The sequence below is a fragment of the Ruditapes philippinarum genome, unplaced genomic scaffold (genome assembly GCF_026571515.1).
Source record: "Ruditapes philippinarum isolate M1 unplaced genomic scaffold, ASM2657151v2 ctg17303_1_1_1_1, whole genome shotgun sequence".
In the NCBI taxonomy this organism is placed as follows: Eukaryota; Metazoa; Mollusca; class Bivalvia; order Venerida; family Veneridae; genus Ruditapes; species Ruditapes philippinarum.
Genome location: NW_026864409.1, coordinates 1 through 15,659, shown reverse-complemented (window position 1 = coordinate 15,659; position 15,659 = coordinate 1). Strand labels below are relative to the sequence as shown.

The 15,659-nt window shown below is 33.5% G+C and overlaps 1 protein-coding gene across 1 annotated transcript; it reads left to right on the top strand.

Moving 5' to 3' along the window:
- Window positions 1-3,727: 3,727 nt before the first annotated feature.
- LOC132725477 (von Willebrand factor A domain-containing protein 5A-like) lies at window positions 3,728-14,407 on the top strand. Its single transcript, XM_060710616.1, has 11 exons — window positions 3,728-3,887; window positions 4,666-4,810; window positions 5,083-5,168; window positions 7,432-7,546; window positions 8,358-8,528; window positions 8,796-8,967; window positions 10,926-11,144; window positions 11,573-11,631; window positions 12,369-12,564; window positions 13,834-13,932; window positions 14,327-14,407. The coding sequence occupies exons 1-11, from the start codon at window positions 3,766-3,768 to the stop codon at window positions 14,398-14,400; spliced, it is 1,458 nt and encodes a 485-aa protein (XP_060566599.1). The 5' UTR covers window positions 3,728-3,765; the 3' UTR covers window positions 14,401-14,407.
- Window positions 14,408-15,659: the final 1,252 nt, after the last annotated feature.

The window sequence follows — 15,659 nt, the reverse complement described above, 5'->3', positions numbered from 1 at the left end:
TTAAAGGTGAGCACAACCACAAGAAGTTCTAGGAAACACAGGCAGTGGACTTAAAACAGACATGGATTAAAGAAATAGTAATTTAAATAATCAGAAACATTTGAAACAAATTTATGATTGAAACTCTTCTAGCAAAATAATTGCACAAAAAAAACAAAGTGTTGGATTTTAAGATTCCAAAACCTGCAGCTAGAAAAAACAAGATTGCATTTGAGAAAAATGCTATGCCACCGCATTAATACAACACTAAATAGTAGTGTCGGAACAGATTTTCTTTGTTTCTATACAATTTTGAAGATTGTCATAATGCATAGATCCCTGACCTATCTAATTCTTATTATCAGATTAGTGGTTAAATCTGTTGTTTAAACTCAATAAAAGATCAGAGTAGGAATATATCAATGCACTTGAGTCTAGTGAATTTGGTGGTGAAGGTCATATTTCACACAGCCTAAATTTCATGACTACATCAAAGGACAACATAGTAAGACACTTTGTCAAAATCTAGGTCAGCTGAAATCAAAGTTCACTTAACATCTTAATCTGTACACATGGTTCAAATTTCATAGCTGTACATCAAAGGACAAGAAAGAAGGTCACATCATCAAAATCTAGTTCACCTGATATCAAAGTTCAATTTTACAACTAAAACTGTGCACATGGTCAAAATTTCATTGCTGTACATCAAAGGACAAGAAAGTAGGTCACTGTCCCCTTGGGCAAGGCAAAATTTTGGACCCAAGGGTTTAATTCAAAACAATCTTGATACAGGTCCACCAAACAACATTTCAAGTCAAATATCTAAGCTGTAGCTTTCTCCTATTCAGAAAAGATTTGTTTTATTTTCTGTTTTTACTATGTGAACATAATGAGAATCACTGCCCCTGGGCAGGGCCAATTTTAACACTAGGGGCATAATTAAAACAACTTTAGTAGAGAACCCATAGAATATATTATAGAGCAAACATCAAAGCTCTATGCCTTGTACCTTCAGACAAAAATATTTTTTTTTTTTACTATATGTACATAGTGAAAATCAATGACTCCTGGGGGTGGGGCCAATTTTGACCCCTGGGCTATAATGTGTACAATCTTGCTAGAGGTTCACTACATAATGTTTCATGCCAAATATCTTAACTCTAGCCTTTGTAAATTTAGAGAAGATGATTTTTTAAGTTTTTACTATATACACATAAGGAAAACCTATGGCCCATGGGGCGGGGCTAATTTTGACACAAGACGCAAAATTTGAACAACTTTGGTAGAGTACCTATAGATGATATCATTTAACAAATATTCAAGCTCTAAGCCTTGTACCTTAAGACAATAAGATTTTTTTACTTTTTACTATATGTATATATTGAAAATCAATGACCCCGGGGCAGGGGCAATTTTGACCCCAGGGCTATAATTTGAACAATCTTGCTAGAAGTTCACTTCACAATGTTTCATGCAAAATATCTAACCTCTAGCATTTGCTAGAAGAAATTTTTTTACTATAAAGTTTTTACTATATACATATAAGGAAAACCAATGACCCCCAGGGCAGGGACGATTTTGACCCCAGGGCTATAATTTGAACAATCTGAGTAGAGGTCTACCAGACAATGCCTTATGCAAAATATCTAAGCTCTAGGCCTTTTGGGTCTTTACAAGAAGGTATTTTAAGTTTTTACTATACCGGTATGTACATATAGTGAAAATCAATGACCCCCGGGGCGGGGCCGATTTTGACTCCAGGGCTATAATTTGAACAATCTTGGTAAGGGTCTATCAGACAATGCCTTATGCAAAATATCTAAGCTCTAGGCCTTTTGGGTCTTTACAAGAAGTTATTTTAAGTTTTTACTATATGTACATATAGTGAAAATCAATGACCCCCGGGGCGGGGCCGATTTTGACCCCAGGGTTATAATTTGAATAATCTTGGTAGAGGTCTACCAGAGAATGCCTTATACAAAATATCTAAGCTCTAGGCCTTTTGGGTCTTTACAAGAAGTTATTTTAAGTTTTTACTATATGTACATATAGTGAAAATCAATGACCCTCGGGGCGGGGCCGATTTTGACCCCAGGGTTATAATTTGAATAATCTTGGTAGAGGTCTACCAGACAATGCCTTATACAAAATATCTAAGCTCTAGGCCTTTTGGGTCTTTACAAGAAGTTATTTTAAGTTTTTACTATTTGTACATATAGTGAAAATCAATGACCCCCAGGGCGGGGCCGATTTTGACCCCAGGGTTATAATTTGAACAATCTTGGTAGAGGTCTACCAGACAATGCCTTATGCAAAATATCTAAGCTCTAGGCCTTTTGGGTCTTTACAAGAAGATTTTTTAAATTTATTCTTATAATTCCTATTGGTTGCCATGGCAACCAGATTTCTGCATGGAATGAAATTCTTTGAACAACTTTGGAAGCCCTTCACCCAAGGATCAATCCTGCCAAGTTTGGTTGAAATTGGACAAGTGGTTTTTCACAAGAAGATTTTTTAAGTTCACTATATAATCTATATAACACACACACACACAAACAAACACACACACAGGTGAATCGCTATATGCCACCGCATCGCAGATGCTGCGGTGGCATAAAAAACTGTTTGTGTTATAGTGAATGTAGGGTATTCTATTCTGTATTTGGACTAAAGGATATGATATTTTTTTTATTAAATTTTGTGAAAGAAAATTTAATGTGATACATTATTGATAATTTTATCCCAAAATATGTGATCATGTTAAACTCATAAAATTCCGCCCCCTGAATTCTGTCCCAGAATTCCGCCCAGAATCTTGTTTGACAATTCCGCTCCGAAATTCCGCCCCAAGGTTCCGCCCCAAGATTCCGCTTCAAAATTCCGCCCCAAGATTCCGCTTCAAAATTCCGCCCCAACTCATTTGCATATTTCGTCCCAATTCCGCCCAGAATCCGTTCCATTTCCGCCTGGAATCCGGCCGGAATCCGTGCCAAAAGCAAATGGTTTAACACTTATATATTCGGGGGAGAATTTAAATTTCTGGGCGGAATCTGCCTTTGAATTCCGCCCCATTTCCGTGCAGAAAATTTCGTACAGGAAGACATGTTGATGATAAGCTTCCATCCAGATCTGAAAGAAGTTTCAATGGCAACCAATGGGGAATACATATTTGTTATTGATCGATCAGGTAGGTGTTTAATTTGTTAGTTTTAGTATTAACATGTACAGCTAACTGCTTACTTGGCTAGAGGTACCAAGATTTTGGTCAATCAACACACTTCGAATCCACAAGGTCAAATCCTGACCACATCATGGTTTCAGGACAAGAGAGTTTGGAACGAGGTATTGTAATAAAACTTGGTGTATAGCAACATTATGTGGAGACCCTGGTTGGTATTGCATTTAGCCCCCTGGGGTCAAGGTCACCATTACTAATAATAGAAAAATGGTTTCTGGACAATAACTAAAGTTAGGAATGAGATATTGTAATCAAATTTAGTGTTTAGCAAGCTAATATAAAGACCCCTGTTGGTTAAATAATTGAAAAAAACCTTGGTACACAGCTGATACTTCTTTTACCGTAGGTTGAGTTCAAATTTTTCTTCAGACCACGTATTTTTCAAAAAAACTCAAATTTGCTGGTTGGGGTATTAATCACCTTCAGTGGTAGGTCTAGTTAAATTTTAAGATATGTTTCATGTAAAACTTAAATATCAATTTACTGATAAACTATAATATAGGCAATAAAATTTCAGATATGGTATATTTTTCTATTTTTCAGGAAGCATGCAGGGAGATAAGATACAGAGTGCTAGAGAGGCTCTGCTACTTTTCCTGATGAGTTTACCAGCTGATTGTTACTTTAATATTGTTAGTTTCGGTTCATTTTTTAACTCCCTTTTCCCTACGTAAGTTGTATTTCTTTAAATTCATTGAAATAAGAATATCAATATTTTTTCTCATCAATATTTCTCAAACTATTGATCACATTTCTTCAAACTTGTGTAGTATCCTATGTGCTTTTACTTTTCTTATGAAAAAGCACAGTCCAATTTTAGGGTACTCTCTTATTTGAAAGTATTTGGATTAAAACTGTACTTTTATCATGTTGGCCTGGACAATCATGCTTCATACAAGGCATCTTGAATTCACATTTAGACAACTAATGCTCATAGAGGGAAACCAGATTTCATTTTGTCTGAACAGATTGTTAAAAAGCATGTATTCTGCAGCTTTGTTGGACCATATATTCAAACGTGTCTACGTAGACTGGCCTTGGAGTTTTTAGAAAGAAGTGATCTCAGTAGAATTATGATCTTATTAAGGAGGTGAAGCTGATAAAACCTGTTCAATCATGTTTTTATACTCTGGTCAATTAAATCTGCATGAACTAGAGACTTTTAAAATAATATGTCCTGATGCACATGACTGATGTAAGAAAAATAATTATAAAGCATTCCAAATTATATTTGACTACATATTACTATTTTTTATAGCATTAACATTTCTTCCTAGACAACCAAAATTTACAACTGGCAAATTTCTATATTATTTATCAAAAAGTAAATAGTTAAATAATGGATACTACTGACAGTTTTTCTTTCACTGGTTTTCTCATGGAGATGGTCTTTAACATAGGTTGGATATACTTTAAGATGTTTACAAAGACTTCTATTTTTGTAACAGGGAAAGTAAGAAATACAGTAGTGAAAGTTTAGATGAAGCTTTTACACTACAGAAAACCATGGAGGCTGATATGTATGGCACAGAGATACAGAAACCTTTGACCCATGTCTTTAATATGGACCCCATAGAGGGACATCCTCGCAGGGTAAATATCTTTTTGATTTTACATGCACCATTTTATCAATATACTTAAAGTCCTCATTTAAACATAGATATAATTATGTAGATTGAATTTTCTTTAATGTATTATGTACAGTACTGAAAAGTATCATAAAAAAATAAACAACAAAGGTTTTGAAAATTTCATTAGCTCTAAAACTATGGATTTTGGATTAAACTGTGTTGTATTTATTATCTTTACACATTCATTGTCCATTGTTAATATTTGAATGTAAGAATTGTGTTTTGTTCACTCAGGTGTTTGTGTTAACAGATGGAGAAGTGGATGATATAAGATGTGTAACACAGCTTGTGAAAACACATACACATAACTCTGATACCAGGTATAAACCTGAGAAATAAAATCGGTCTCAGTGGTGTTTATCTGCTATTTAACACTGGTTTGGAGTTTTGATGCGTAGGAATTGAGCACTAAAGCCATAGGCCTGAGTGGTTAATTTTTTCGTGGCAAAACGACAAACCAGTGTTAAATAGAGGATATTTGTTTGTTTTGCATGTAAGATTGAAATATAATTTCACTGAGTGAACACCAGATGCAATATTTTCACGAGTGGCCTAGCCACGAGTGAAAATATAATAGCTGGTGTTCACGAATGAAATATATTTCAATCTTATATGTAAAACAAATAAATTTTCTTTTTATTTCATGCTTTTTAAGTGATTTTAAGTATTTTTTTACTGATTTTGCTGCGTAACGTCGCGCATTCTCCTTTGTGACGTCATCACATCATGACGTCACATCATTAATTTTGAAATATAGTTCTGTTAAATTTCTCTAATTTTGTTACATTTTTAACATGATGTACGGTGACATCGACTTTCTTTTCCTAAAGAAGCAAAATTAACGCATGACGGCATCTATTTCTGCCTGTTAATCCATTTAGTTATGATTGTTTTTTCATCCGCATTCTGATATAGTCCAGCTACAGTGAAAATTATATTTTATAAATTTCACTAGTGGTTTATCAGAATATAATCATCTGATATATTATAATAAAACACTGGAAAGCATGAAATAAATAGCCCATAAACACCACTCAGACCAATTATATTTTAGTGTAACAAGACAAAATAAGCAACTTTAAATTTGCCTATTGATATCCACATAAATAGTAATGAACAGTTCTAAAAACCTGGACAAGTTTAAGAAATTCAGCAAGATAAATGTTAACATTTTAAGCATTCAGGCAGGCACACCTATTGTTATATGAACATTTTTAGTTTGCCTTCAGCTATATCAAAATGTGTAAAATACTTACTTAGTGCTCGCCAATTTTTTTAAGCCAATCACCGACGAGGATTTTTCAAATTTTCAGGTTTCAAATCTTAATAGAACAGATTTTATATAAACTGGACGTTTTATATTATAAAACGCAAGTGGGCGGAGCTAAGTTTCGAAGAGCGCTAAAGTGAAATATACGCATGTGCAGAGATCTTGAAGTTTACTCCTACTAATCAATATTTATGCATGATGTTTTTTTCCGAACACGCACATGTATATCGTCACTACGGCATAGAATTTAAAAAAAAAGAGGTTCATTGAAATGAAAACAGGCAAAATAACAGTAACAATGTTTTATTACTTACGGAACCAGTATCATTTTATAATTTCCAAATAAAAAAGTCACTTATTCCAACAAAGTATTATGTAAATATAACAGCCCGTGCCGATGCAAAACCGAAAGTAGGGTGTTTTTATTGATTTTACATTTATTTTTGACAATATACTGCCATTTGTCTGAAGATGATATGTATATGAACATAATTAATATGTATGATGCATATATAATCAAGCTACAGGTTCATTTAGGCCCGAAAAATATGTCGAGGTGAAGGGCGAGGCAAGACATGTCGACTTTTTGTAGCTTATTGTGAAGTTGCAGTACATGAAAATCGGGCACATGACAAATCAGCCGAAATAAAACATTCAAGTGTTCCGTGGTATACATCTTTTCTACGTGTCATACCTCCTTTCCTTATTACAATGAATTTTTACTGCATTGTAATCCATCGCTGGAGAATGACCTGTGTATGTTCAAAGAGGGTACCGTTTGAGTATATTTCGCAAAGAGGGTACCGATATGGATATGCACCGTGATATTGTCTGATTTACCTAGACAGAATGCGAGAATACGCTATGCAAAACACGTGACCCGAAAATGTGTACCGCTACCTCTTCCAAATGTGGTTATACACATTTAGGCTATCGTGTGACGTCACGCAGTGTGTTGGGCGGAAAAAAATGGGCGGAGCACTAAGCCGGTTAGAGTGCATATTGGATGTTCTTCGTAAATAAGAAAGCTACAGTCGCTTCGCAAGCTCCGCTCCTTTTTAGCTTTCTTATTTACGAAGAACACCCAATATGCACTCTAACCTATACATAGATTTATATGCAAATATACAAAATGTATTTAGCAGTTGAAGTCATATGGAAAAAATGTTAAATACTGGTAGCAAATCCAGGAAGACTTTACTAAATTATGGTATTGCAGTGAAAAAATGGTACAAATTATGCTTAATCACAAACCAAAAAAGGAACAAAAATGAAGAAAAGCTAACTTTTTCATTTTACTTTATAAAATACAGGGTTTTTGCTCTTGGTATTGGTGTTGGTGCCTCAACTGCACTAGTTAAAGGTATTGCCAATAATGGAGGTGGCAAGTCTGAATTGGTAGTGGAGGAGGAAAGACTCCATTCTAAGGTAAAGTTTTCTAGAGAAATGAAATGGAGCTTTCCGGGTTTAAGCAGTTAAATATTTAGCCCGGGCTATTATACTAATTGCTTGGTCAAACTTCTTATTAAATTGATGCTGGTAGTTGTATAATGCTTTTCTTTAAATTAACAGATGATTTCTTTAATTAAATGTCGGAATGAGCAGGTAGTTTCTTTATCAGGGAATAATCTTGAAATCAACAGGTGATTTCTTTAATTAAACAAGTGATTTCTTTAATTTAACAGGTGATTTCTTTAATTAAACAAGTGATTTCTTTAATTTAACAGGTGATTTCTTTAATTAAACAAGTGATTTCTTTAATTTAACAGGTGATTTCTTTAATTAAACAAGTGATTTCTTTAATTTAACAGGTGATTTCTTTAATTAAACAAGTGATTTCTTTAATTTAACAGGTGATTTCTTTAATTAAACAAGTGATTTCTTTAATTTAACAGGTGATTTCTTTAATTTAACAGGTGATTTCTTTAATTAAACAAGTGATTTCTTTAATTTAACAGGTGATTTCTTTAATTAAATGTAGGCATTAGCAGGTAGTTTCTTTATCAGGTAATAATCCTGAAATCAACAGGTGATTTCTTTAATTAAACAAGTGATTTCTTTAATTTAACAGGTGATTTCTTTAATTTAACAGATGATTTCTTTAATTAAACAAGTGATTTCTTTAACTTAACAGGTGATTTCTTTAATTAAACAAGTGATTTCTTTAATTTAACAGGTGATTTCTTTAATTAAACAGGTGATTTCTTTAATTAAACAAGTGATTTCTTTAATTTAACAGGTGATTTCATTGTTGAAATATGCCATGCAACCAGCCATTACAGATGTTAGAATAGACTGGGACCTACCTGCTGGACTGACCCCAATTACCATTCCATCAGAACCACCTGTTAATATATACGCTGGAGAAAGACTCACCTTGTTTACAATACTTCGAGGATATTGTGCTAATGTATGTTCATAGTAATTATACTCTGAAACTTCTGTACTGTAATTAATCATGATAACAGAAAAAAGATGCAATGCATATGTTTCATTGAAATGCCCAAACATTTTTATCAAATAACATGGATAAGTTTTTTAAAAACTTTTAAACAAGTTGATTAAAAGAGTGATAATGTAATGTTTTATTTTTTATTGTGTTTTTGAAAGGTAATATACAGTAGAACTGCTGAATAAGTAGTTTTTATTCATTTATTACTTATATTTATTTTGTCAGCACAACAATGCATCTGGGTCAGTAACATTGAATGGTCAACAAAGTGGAAATCCAGTCTCGTATAAAATGACCTTCACCTTGCAAAATACAAATGAATTAAGCACATCTGCACCTATTCATCGGCTAGCAACAAAAGCTCAAATCAAACTTCTGCAGGATACAGTTAATGCAGGCGAGATTTTTAATTTATGATGAGCTTTAATTGAATTGTCAAATATGTGAATATGTTAAAAATACTTCAAATTTAGATATTGTTGTTGGAGGTGAATTTATAACTATTTAATAATTTATGTGGGAGCCTTCTTATTTTTCAGGCTTCATATCTCCATAATGATGATGAAATCTGTTTTTAGCTCACCTGTCACAAAGTGACAGGGTGAGCTTTTGTGATCGCTTTTCGTCCGGCGTCCGTCCGGCGTCCGTCCGTCCGTAAACTTTTACTTTAAATGACATCTCCTCATAAACCACTAAGCCAATTTCATCCAAACTTCACAGGAATGTTCCTTTGGTGGTCACCTTTAAAAATTGTTCAAAGAATTTAATTCCATGCAGAACTCTGGTTGCCATGGCAACCGAAAGAAAAAACTTTAAATATCTTCTTCTAAAAAACCCTAAGAGCTAGAGCTCAGATATTTGGCATGAAATATCTTCTAATGAGTGTCTACCAAGTTTGTTCAAATAAAAGCCCTGGGGTCAAAATTGGCCCCGCCCCAGGGAGTCATTGATTTTCCCTATATGCATATAGTATAAATTAAAAAAATCTTCTTTTAAAGAACCCAAAGAGCTAGAGCTAAGATATTATACATGAAACATCTTCTAGTGAGTGTCTACCAAGTTTGTTCAAATAAAAGCCCCAGGGTCAAAATTGGCCCCGCCCCAGGGGGTCATTGACTTTCCCAAATGCATATAGTAAAAACTTAAAAAATCTTCTTTTAAAGAACCCAAAGAGCTAGAGCTAAGATATTTAGCATGAAACATCTTCTAGTGAGTGTCTACCAAGTTTGTTCAAATAAAAGCCCTGGGGTCAAAATTGGCCCGGCCCCAGGGGGTCATTGATTTTCCCTATATGCATATAGTAAAAACTTAAAAAATCTTCTTTTAAAGAACTCAAAGAGTTAGAGCTAAGATATTTAGCATGAAACATGTTCTAATGGATGCCTACCAAGTTTGTTCAAATAAAAGCCCTGGGGTCAAAATTGGCCCTGCCCCAGGGGTCATTGATTTTCCTTATATGTGTATAGCAAAAACTTAAAAAATCTTCTTTGAAAAAACCCAAATAGCTAGAGTTTAGATATAAAGCATGAAACATCTTCTAGTGAGTGTCTACAAAGTTTGTTCAAATAAAAGCCCTTTGGTCAAAATTGGCCCATCCCCGGGGGTCATTGATTTTCCTAATATGTGTTTAGCAAAAACTTAAAAACCTTCTTTGAAAAAACCCAAATAGCTAGAGTTTAGATATTAAGCATGAAACATTTTCTAGTGAGTGTCTACAAAGTTTGTTCAAATAAAAGCCCTTTGGTCAAAATTGGCCCTGCCCCGGGGGTCATTGATTTTCCTAATATGTGTATAGCAAAAACTTAAAAACCTTCTTTGAAACAACCCAAATAGCTAGAGTTTAGATGTTTAGCATGAAACATCTTCTAGTAAGTGTCTACAAACGTTGTTCAAATAAAAGCCCTGGTGTCAAAACTGGCCCCGCCCCAGGGGTGTCATTGTTTATAACTATGTGTGTATAGTAAAAACTTAATAAAATCTTCTTTTAAAAAACCCAATGAGCTAGAGCTTAGATGTTTAGCATGAAACATCTTCTTATGGGTTTCTACTAAAAGCCCTTGGGTTTAATTTGGCCCTGCTGGGCGGGGGAGGGGGGAGCCTATATACAGGTGAGCGACCTCAGGGCCATCATGGCCCTCTTGTTTATGAAACTTTTACGTTATTGAAGCTTTATGATAATGTATTAGTGCTAGATAGGGAACCTATGGTATTTCTCCTCTTCTCCTCTTCCTAGAATATAAAGTCATTTCTTTACCTTACTAGTTTAGGTATGACCTAAAACTAAACAAATATAAAAACATGTTATTTCTCATAGCATTGACATGTGTTTAATCTTTGTAGAATATTTATTTTTAGATGTTTTAATTTTGAATCCAAATCAAGTGGAAGAACTTTGTGTGAGGATAGTCAGTTTAAGTTGTCTAGGCAATGTTGTGTCAAGGTATACAGCCTTTGTTGCCATAGATACCAAAGGTAAAAAGGTGATTGGTGACAAGAAGACAAGGAAGTGCCCAGTACCAATGAACACTGTAGAATATAGGGATGGCATGTATGATGCTAAATTAATGAAGGAAGGTGTGTAAATTCCTCTTCTGTGAAACTTTACCTTGTTATAATATTATTGTAGACCTCTTTTGTAAAACTTTATTATGTTATATTTCTGTTTTGTTGAGCATATGTAAATTCAGTTGTTATGTCTTGTTCTGCAAATTCAATTTTGCAAAACAAAAAAGTTAAAGCTATTGCCATGACCCATTTGTTTACTTCGAAGTTTATGTTGGCATTGGTATAACATTTTCATTTTGTTAAGGTCTGTTTTTCAGAAAACTATCAAAGCTACATGTATTCACTAGCTATTCACTTCTAAATTGGTATGTTTGCTCATTATTAAAATGTGATATCCTATCATAAAGGCAGATAACCCTGGAAATATGTTTTCAAAAGTTATGCCCTATTTAAGACATTTTCATTTTGTTTGAAAATGATCTTTACTTTTCATACAGGAGTTACAGACCAAAGCCTGTACTCGGCAGCAATAAGAAAAACCTGTGTACAGCGTATGGTAAGATTTCTTACATTGTTTTCATCATTTATCACAAAAAATGATATTGGCTTTTTGTGACATATATTTGTAATTGGAAAATTATATCTGTAATTAGCTGGAATATTTGAAGAATAAGGAGAGCTAAGTAGGTATTTCCAAAACTTCTAAAGGTAATGGGTTGAAACCCCACATACTTTCTTGAGAGCAAAATAGGATGTTACTATCCAATGAGCATATCTCTAACATGGATTTTGACAGAATTATCGGTCCTTATTGAACTTTTGGTTTTACTATCAAGCACTGAGAATAGCCTGGTACACAGTCCTACTGACCACACATTTTTATTGAAGGCTATAGTGTACCTATTTGATAAAGGAATAATATAGTGACAATACTCTTCATTTCTCTTTTTGGTATAGTTGAATCTCTGTAAATACCTTTTGTAGATTCATGTTGCATGGAGGAATACATTGGAATTACATGTAATTGAAATAAATTATAGTTACATTCCTTGCTAAAGTAACATATTTTATAATGTAATACACATGTATTTTGAACTACCAGTCATGTATGTTCTATGTGGCTGAAAACTTATTTGATATTCTTCAAAGATCATATATGCACATGTGGTCTTTTTCTAACTACAAAGAGATCTCAATTTAGCTTTATAAAGAAAGGAATCTTAAGACCCTACTACAAAAAGAAGAAACAAAATATGTTTTATATTTTTACATGTACTTTATATTTTAATATAGAAATTGACAAAAAAGCATCAGCGAATGTTAGATGAAGATGAGGAAAAGTGGGTTAAAGATGGCTCTGACTCTCGGTTTTGCCGCCATTCCCGGAGAAGGGCAAAGTTGTCATGCTGTAAAATTAAACTGCCTAAATTTTCACAGTTATTTTCAAACAGAAGGCAAAGGAAAGACAATGTTCGTCCTAAAAGACATGGTAAGAAGTAGAATCAAATCAATCATAACATCATAACTGGTGTATTTTATGTTACTTTTGAAGTTATAAAAATTTTGGTGATCTCTTGTTTACTTGATAACCTTAGTTTGTTTATTAACGATTGATAGTAGAAAAAGGTCTTGCTACTTATATTTATCACTTTTGTGACTACCTGGAACTAACTAAAACTGATGTCATATTAGGAAAACACGGTAGTGACAGGAGTAGGATACAAACTCATGATCCCTGGGTTAAGTGGCAGACACCTTTACCACAAGGGCACCACTACCCTTGTGATATAAGTAGATTTTAAAGGAACTCCACTGAGGTTCAAAAAGCTAAAATCATATAATTTATTTTTTTACACAGATCAGCTGGGGCACGTAATACAGGAAGACATGTATAAAATAATTCAGAAATATACTAAAAAATGAACAGAAAAGCGTATTTTTGTGCTATTTTTGATGCGATTTGAGTTAAAAGCGTTTAAACGCTTTTCCATTTTGGGTCATTTTTCACAATTTGAATAATTATTCTGGATAAACCGCAAGAGTGAATGATCTAAAATTTTGCACACAAGTTACTGATCTAGACCTACATTAAACTGAGCATTAATCTCGAAAAATTATTTCCAGTTTCGTCATGTCAAAAAAACCTCATTGAAGTCCCTTTAAATAGTGCATATGACTGGTGTAAGTGGATCACAAATGCTCAGAAAAAATGGCTTTAATACACACATTTGTTAAAAGTTGGTTTAATAGCATGACAAATAAAGTTGTATATAAATCAAGTCTTAGAGTCATTGACTTAACGAATATAGTGTTAAGATAGCAGTTATTTGTTGATCAGATACACAGAGGTAACTTGTTATAACCTGGTAATTTTAAGATAATGAGATTAGTCGTCTCCTGCTGGTCCAACAAAAAGTGATAAGCTCCGAAATAAATGAGCCGCGTCACAACAAAACCAACATAATGGGTTTGCGACCAGCATGGATCCAGACCAGCTTGCGCATCCCCGCAGTCTGATCAGGATCCATGCTGTTTGCTTACAAACCCTATAACAAGTAGAGATACTGATAGCGAACAGCATGGATCCTGATCAGACTGCGTGGATGCGTAGGCTGGTCTGGATCCATGCTGGTCGCAAACCCATTATGTTGGTTTTGTCGTGACGCGGCTCAAATCAGTTATTAAATAGCACTGTGTCTGTTTTTTGTTTTTTTTTAAGCTGAAACAATAAAAGCAAATAACAATTTTTGTGTTTCAGAACAAGCTGGGGCAGCATCAGATGAAGACTATGCACAAATATCAAGCAGTATGTTAAAGATGGACATTTCTGATAATCAAACTAGAAATCTCCCATCAGGTTTGTAATTACTTTAGTATAGACGACATGTGTGAATTATCTGAATAAAATAGTATAAATTAATGTAAGGTCTAAGAAGTTTGATATTTTATATGTAAATACTAAATTGTTCAATGAAATTTTATAAAGTCAGTATGAAATAAAAATTGGTTTTAAAAACAAACATTGATTGGTTTAACCTTTTGGCCAATTGCAAACAAGATGAAGAGGATTCTTGTTTAGGATGTAGATCATTAGAATGCACTTGACTTTTACTAAATAAAATTCAATCACTGTATTTCTTTTATGAAAAATAGCATACAAAATATAACTCTTTAGTTTGTGATGTAAATGAAAATTTTAATGACAGAAAAAAAAATTTACAGGACAACTTCTTTACATGTACAATTTTCAGATGATGATATGTTGACAGTGATCTCATTACAACAATTAGACGGACAATGGATTTCATCTGAGAAAACTACTTAACACCCTTTTGTGTCACTGAAGAAAAAACTTGAAGAACTCACAGGTTCAAATGTAAGTGCATACAGGCTTTTTTGCTTATGACATTTTTGCTGTATAAGCTTAATGATCAATGTGCCTTTCTTTGAGTCACTTGTCAGTCAAGGTTGTAGGTTTAATTGGTGTTAAGATATGAAAACTTATATGTAGGAATGCTGAATTATGAAATGTATCCAGATTTAATATGCAAAGAGGCTACTTCACCAGTCAAGCTAGCAACAAACAAAAAAACCTTAAATTGTTTGAACCTTCAAGTACAGTGTTTTACAAGCCAACTCCCAAAATGACATTTTGTTTTGTAAATTATGATTTTGTTTAAAAACATCGTGTATAAAGAATGTTCAAAAACTTCCGGGCAAAAGCTTTGCAACATTTTAAGCTCCATGCTATTAAAAACAGGTAAACATAGAATGTAATTATCACTTTTGTACTTAAGTGTTCTATTTACCATTAATTCTGTCATGAAATAATCTGTTTGTAGTGGGATTTTATTTTTAGGACCCCTGTTTTACCTGTACAGTTGTTTGTTCTTAGTTTTTCTGGCTTACAGAAATGGGCGGGTTTCTCCATAGACAAGATGAGTGGCAGATCATTCAATCTAAAACATTATCAATGGCTGACGTCACAGAATCCTACCTTGTCAGCAGACGACATTATTCAGCAGACAATTAAATCATTGTGGGCTGATTAGCTTATTAACTTGCAAACATTAATAGAAATATAAATGATTTGTAAATTTGATGATGATTTATTTTTGCATTGGGAAGTTTTTTTTAAATTTTGACATGGTTGTTTTTTTAAGACATTTATATTTGTAAATAAAGAATATGATAAAGTAAAATTTACTGTTGGTTTCCATTCTTTTTACTTACATGATGGACAGAAGTATAATTTTAACCATAGTAGCACCTTACATATGAATAATAAGTGAATACAGTACAGAGCAACCCCCTTTTTAGCTCGACTATACGAAGTATAATTATGGAGAGCTGTCCTACTCACCCCGGCGCCGGCGTCCGCGTCCAGATTTCAGATTAAAATTTTGGTGCAGTAAAATATTTTTCACTATAACTTTGTCATTTCTTTAGGTATCAACTTCAAACTTCAAATATATGTTCCCTATCATCAACCAGATCTTATGTGACAAGGTTCATAAATCTCTTAGCACCAATATTTTTCAGATTTATTTTCCCCCCTTGAAACTTAGGAAATTTTTTCCCTTT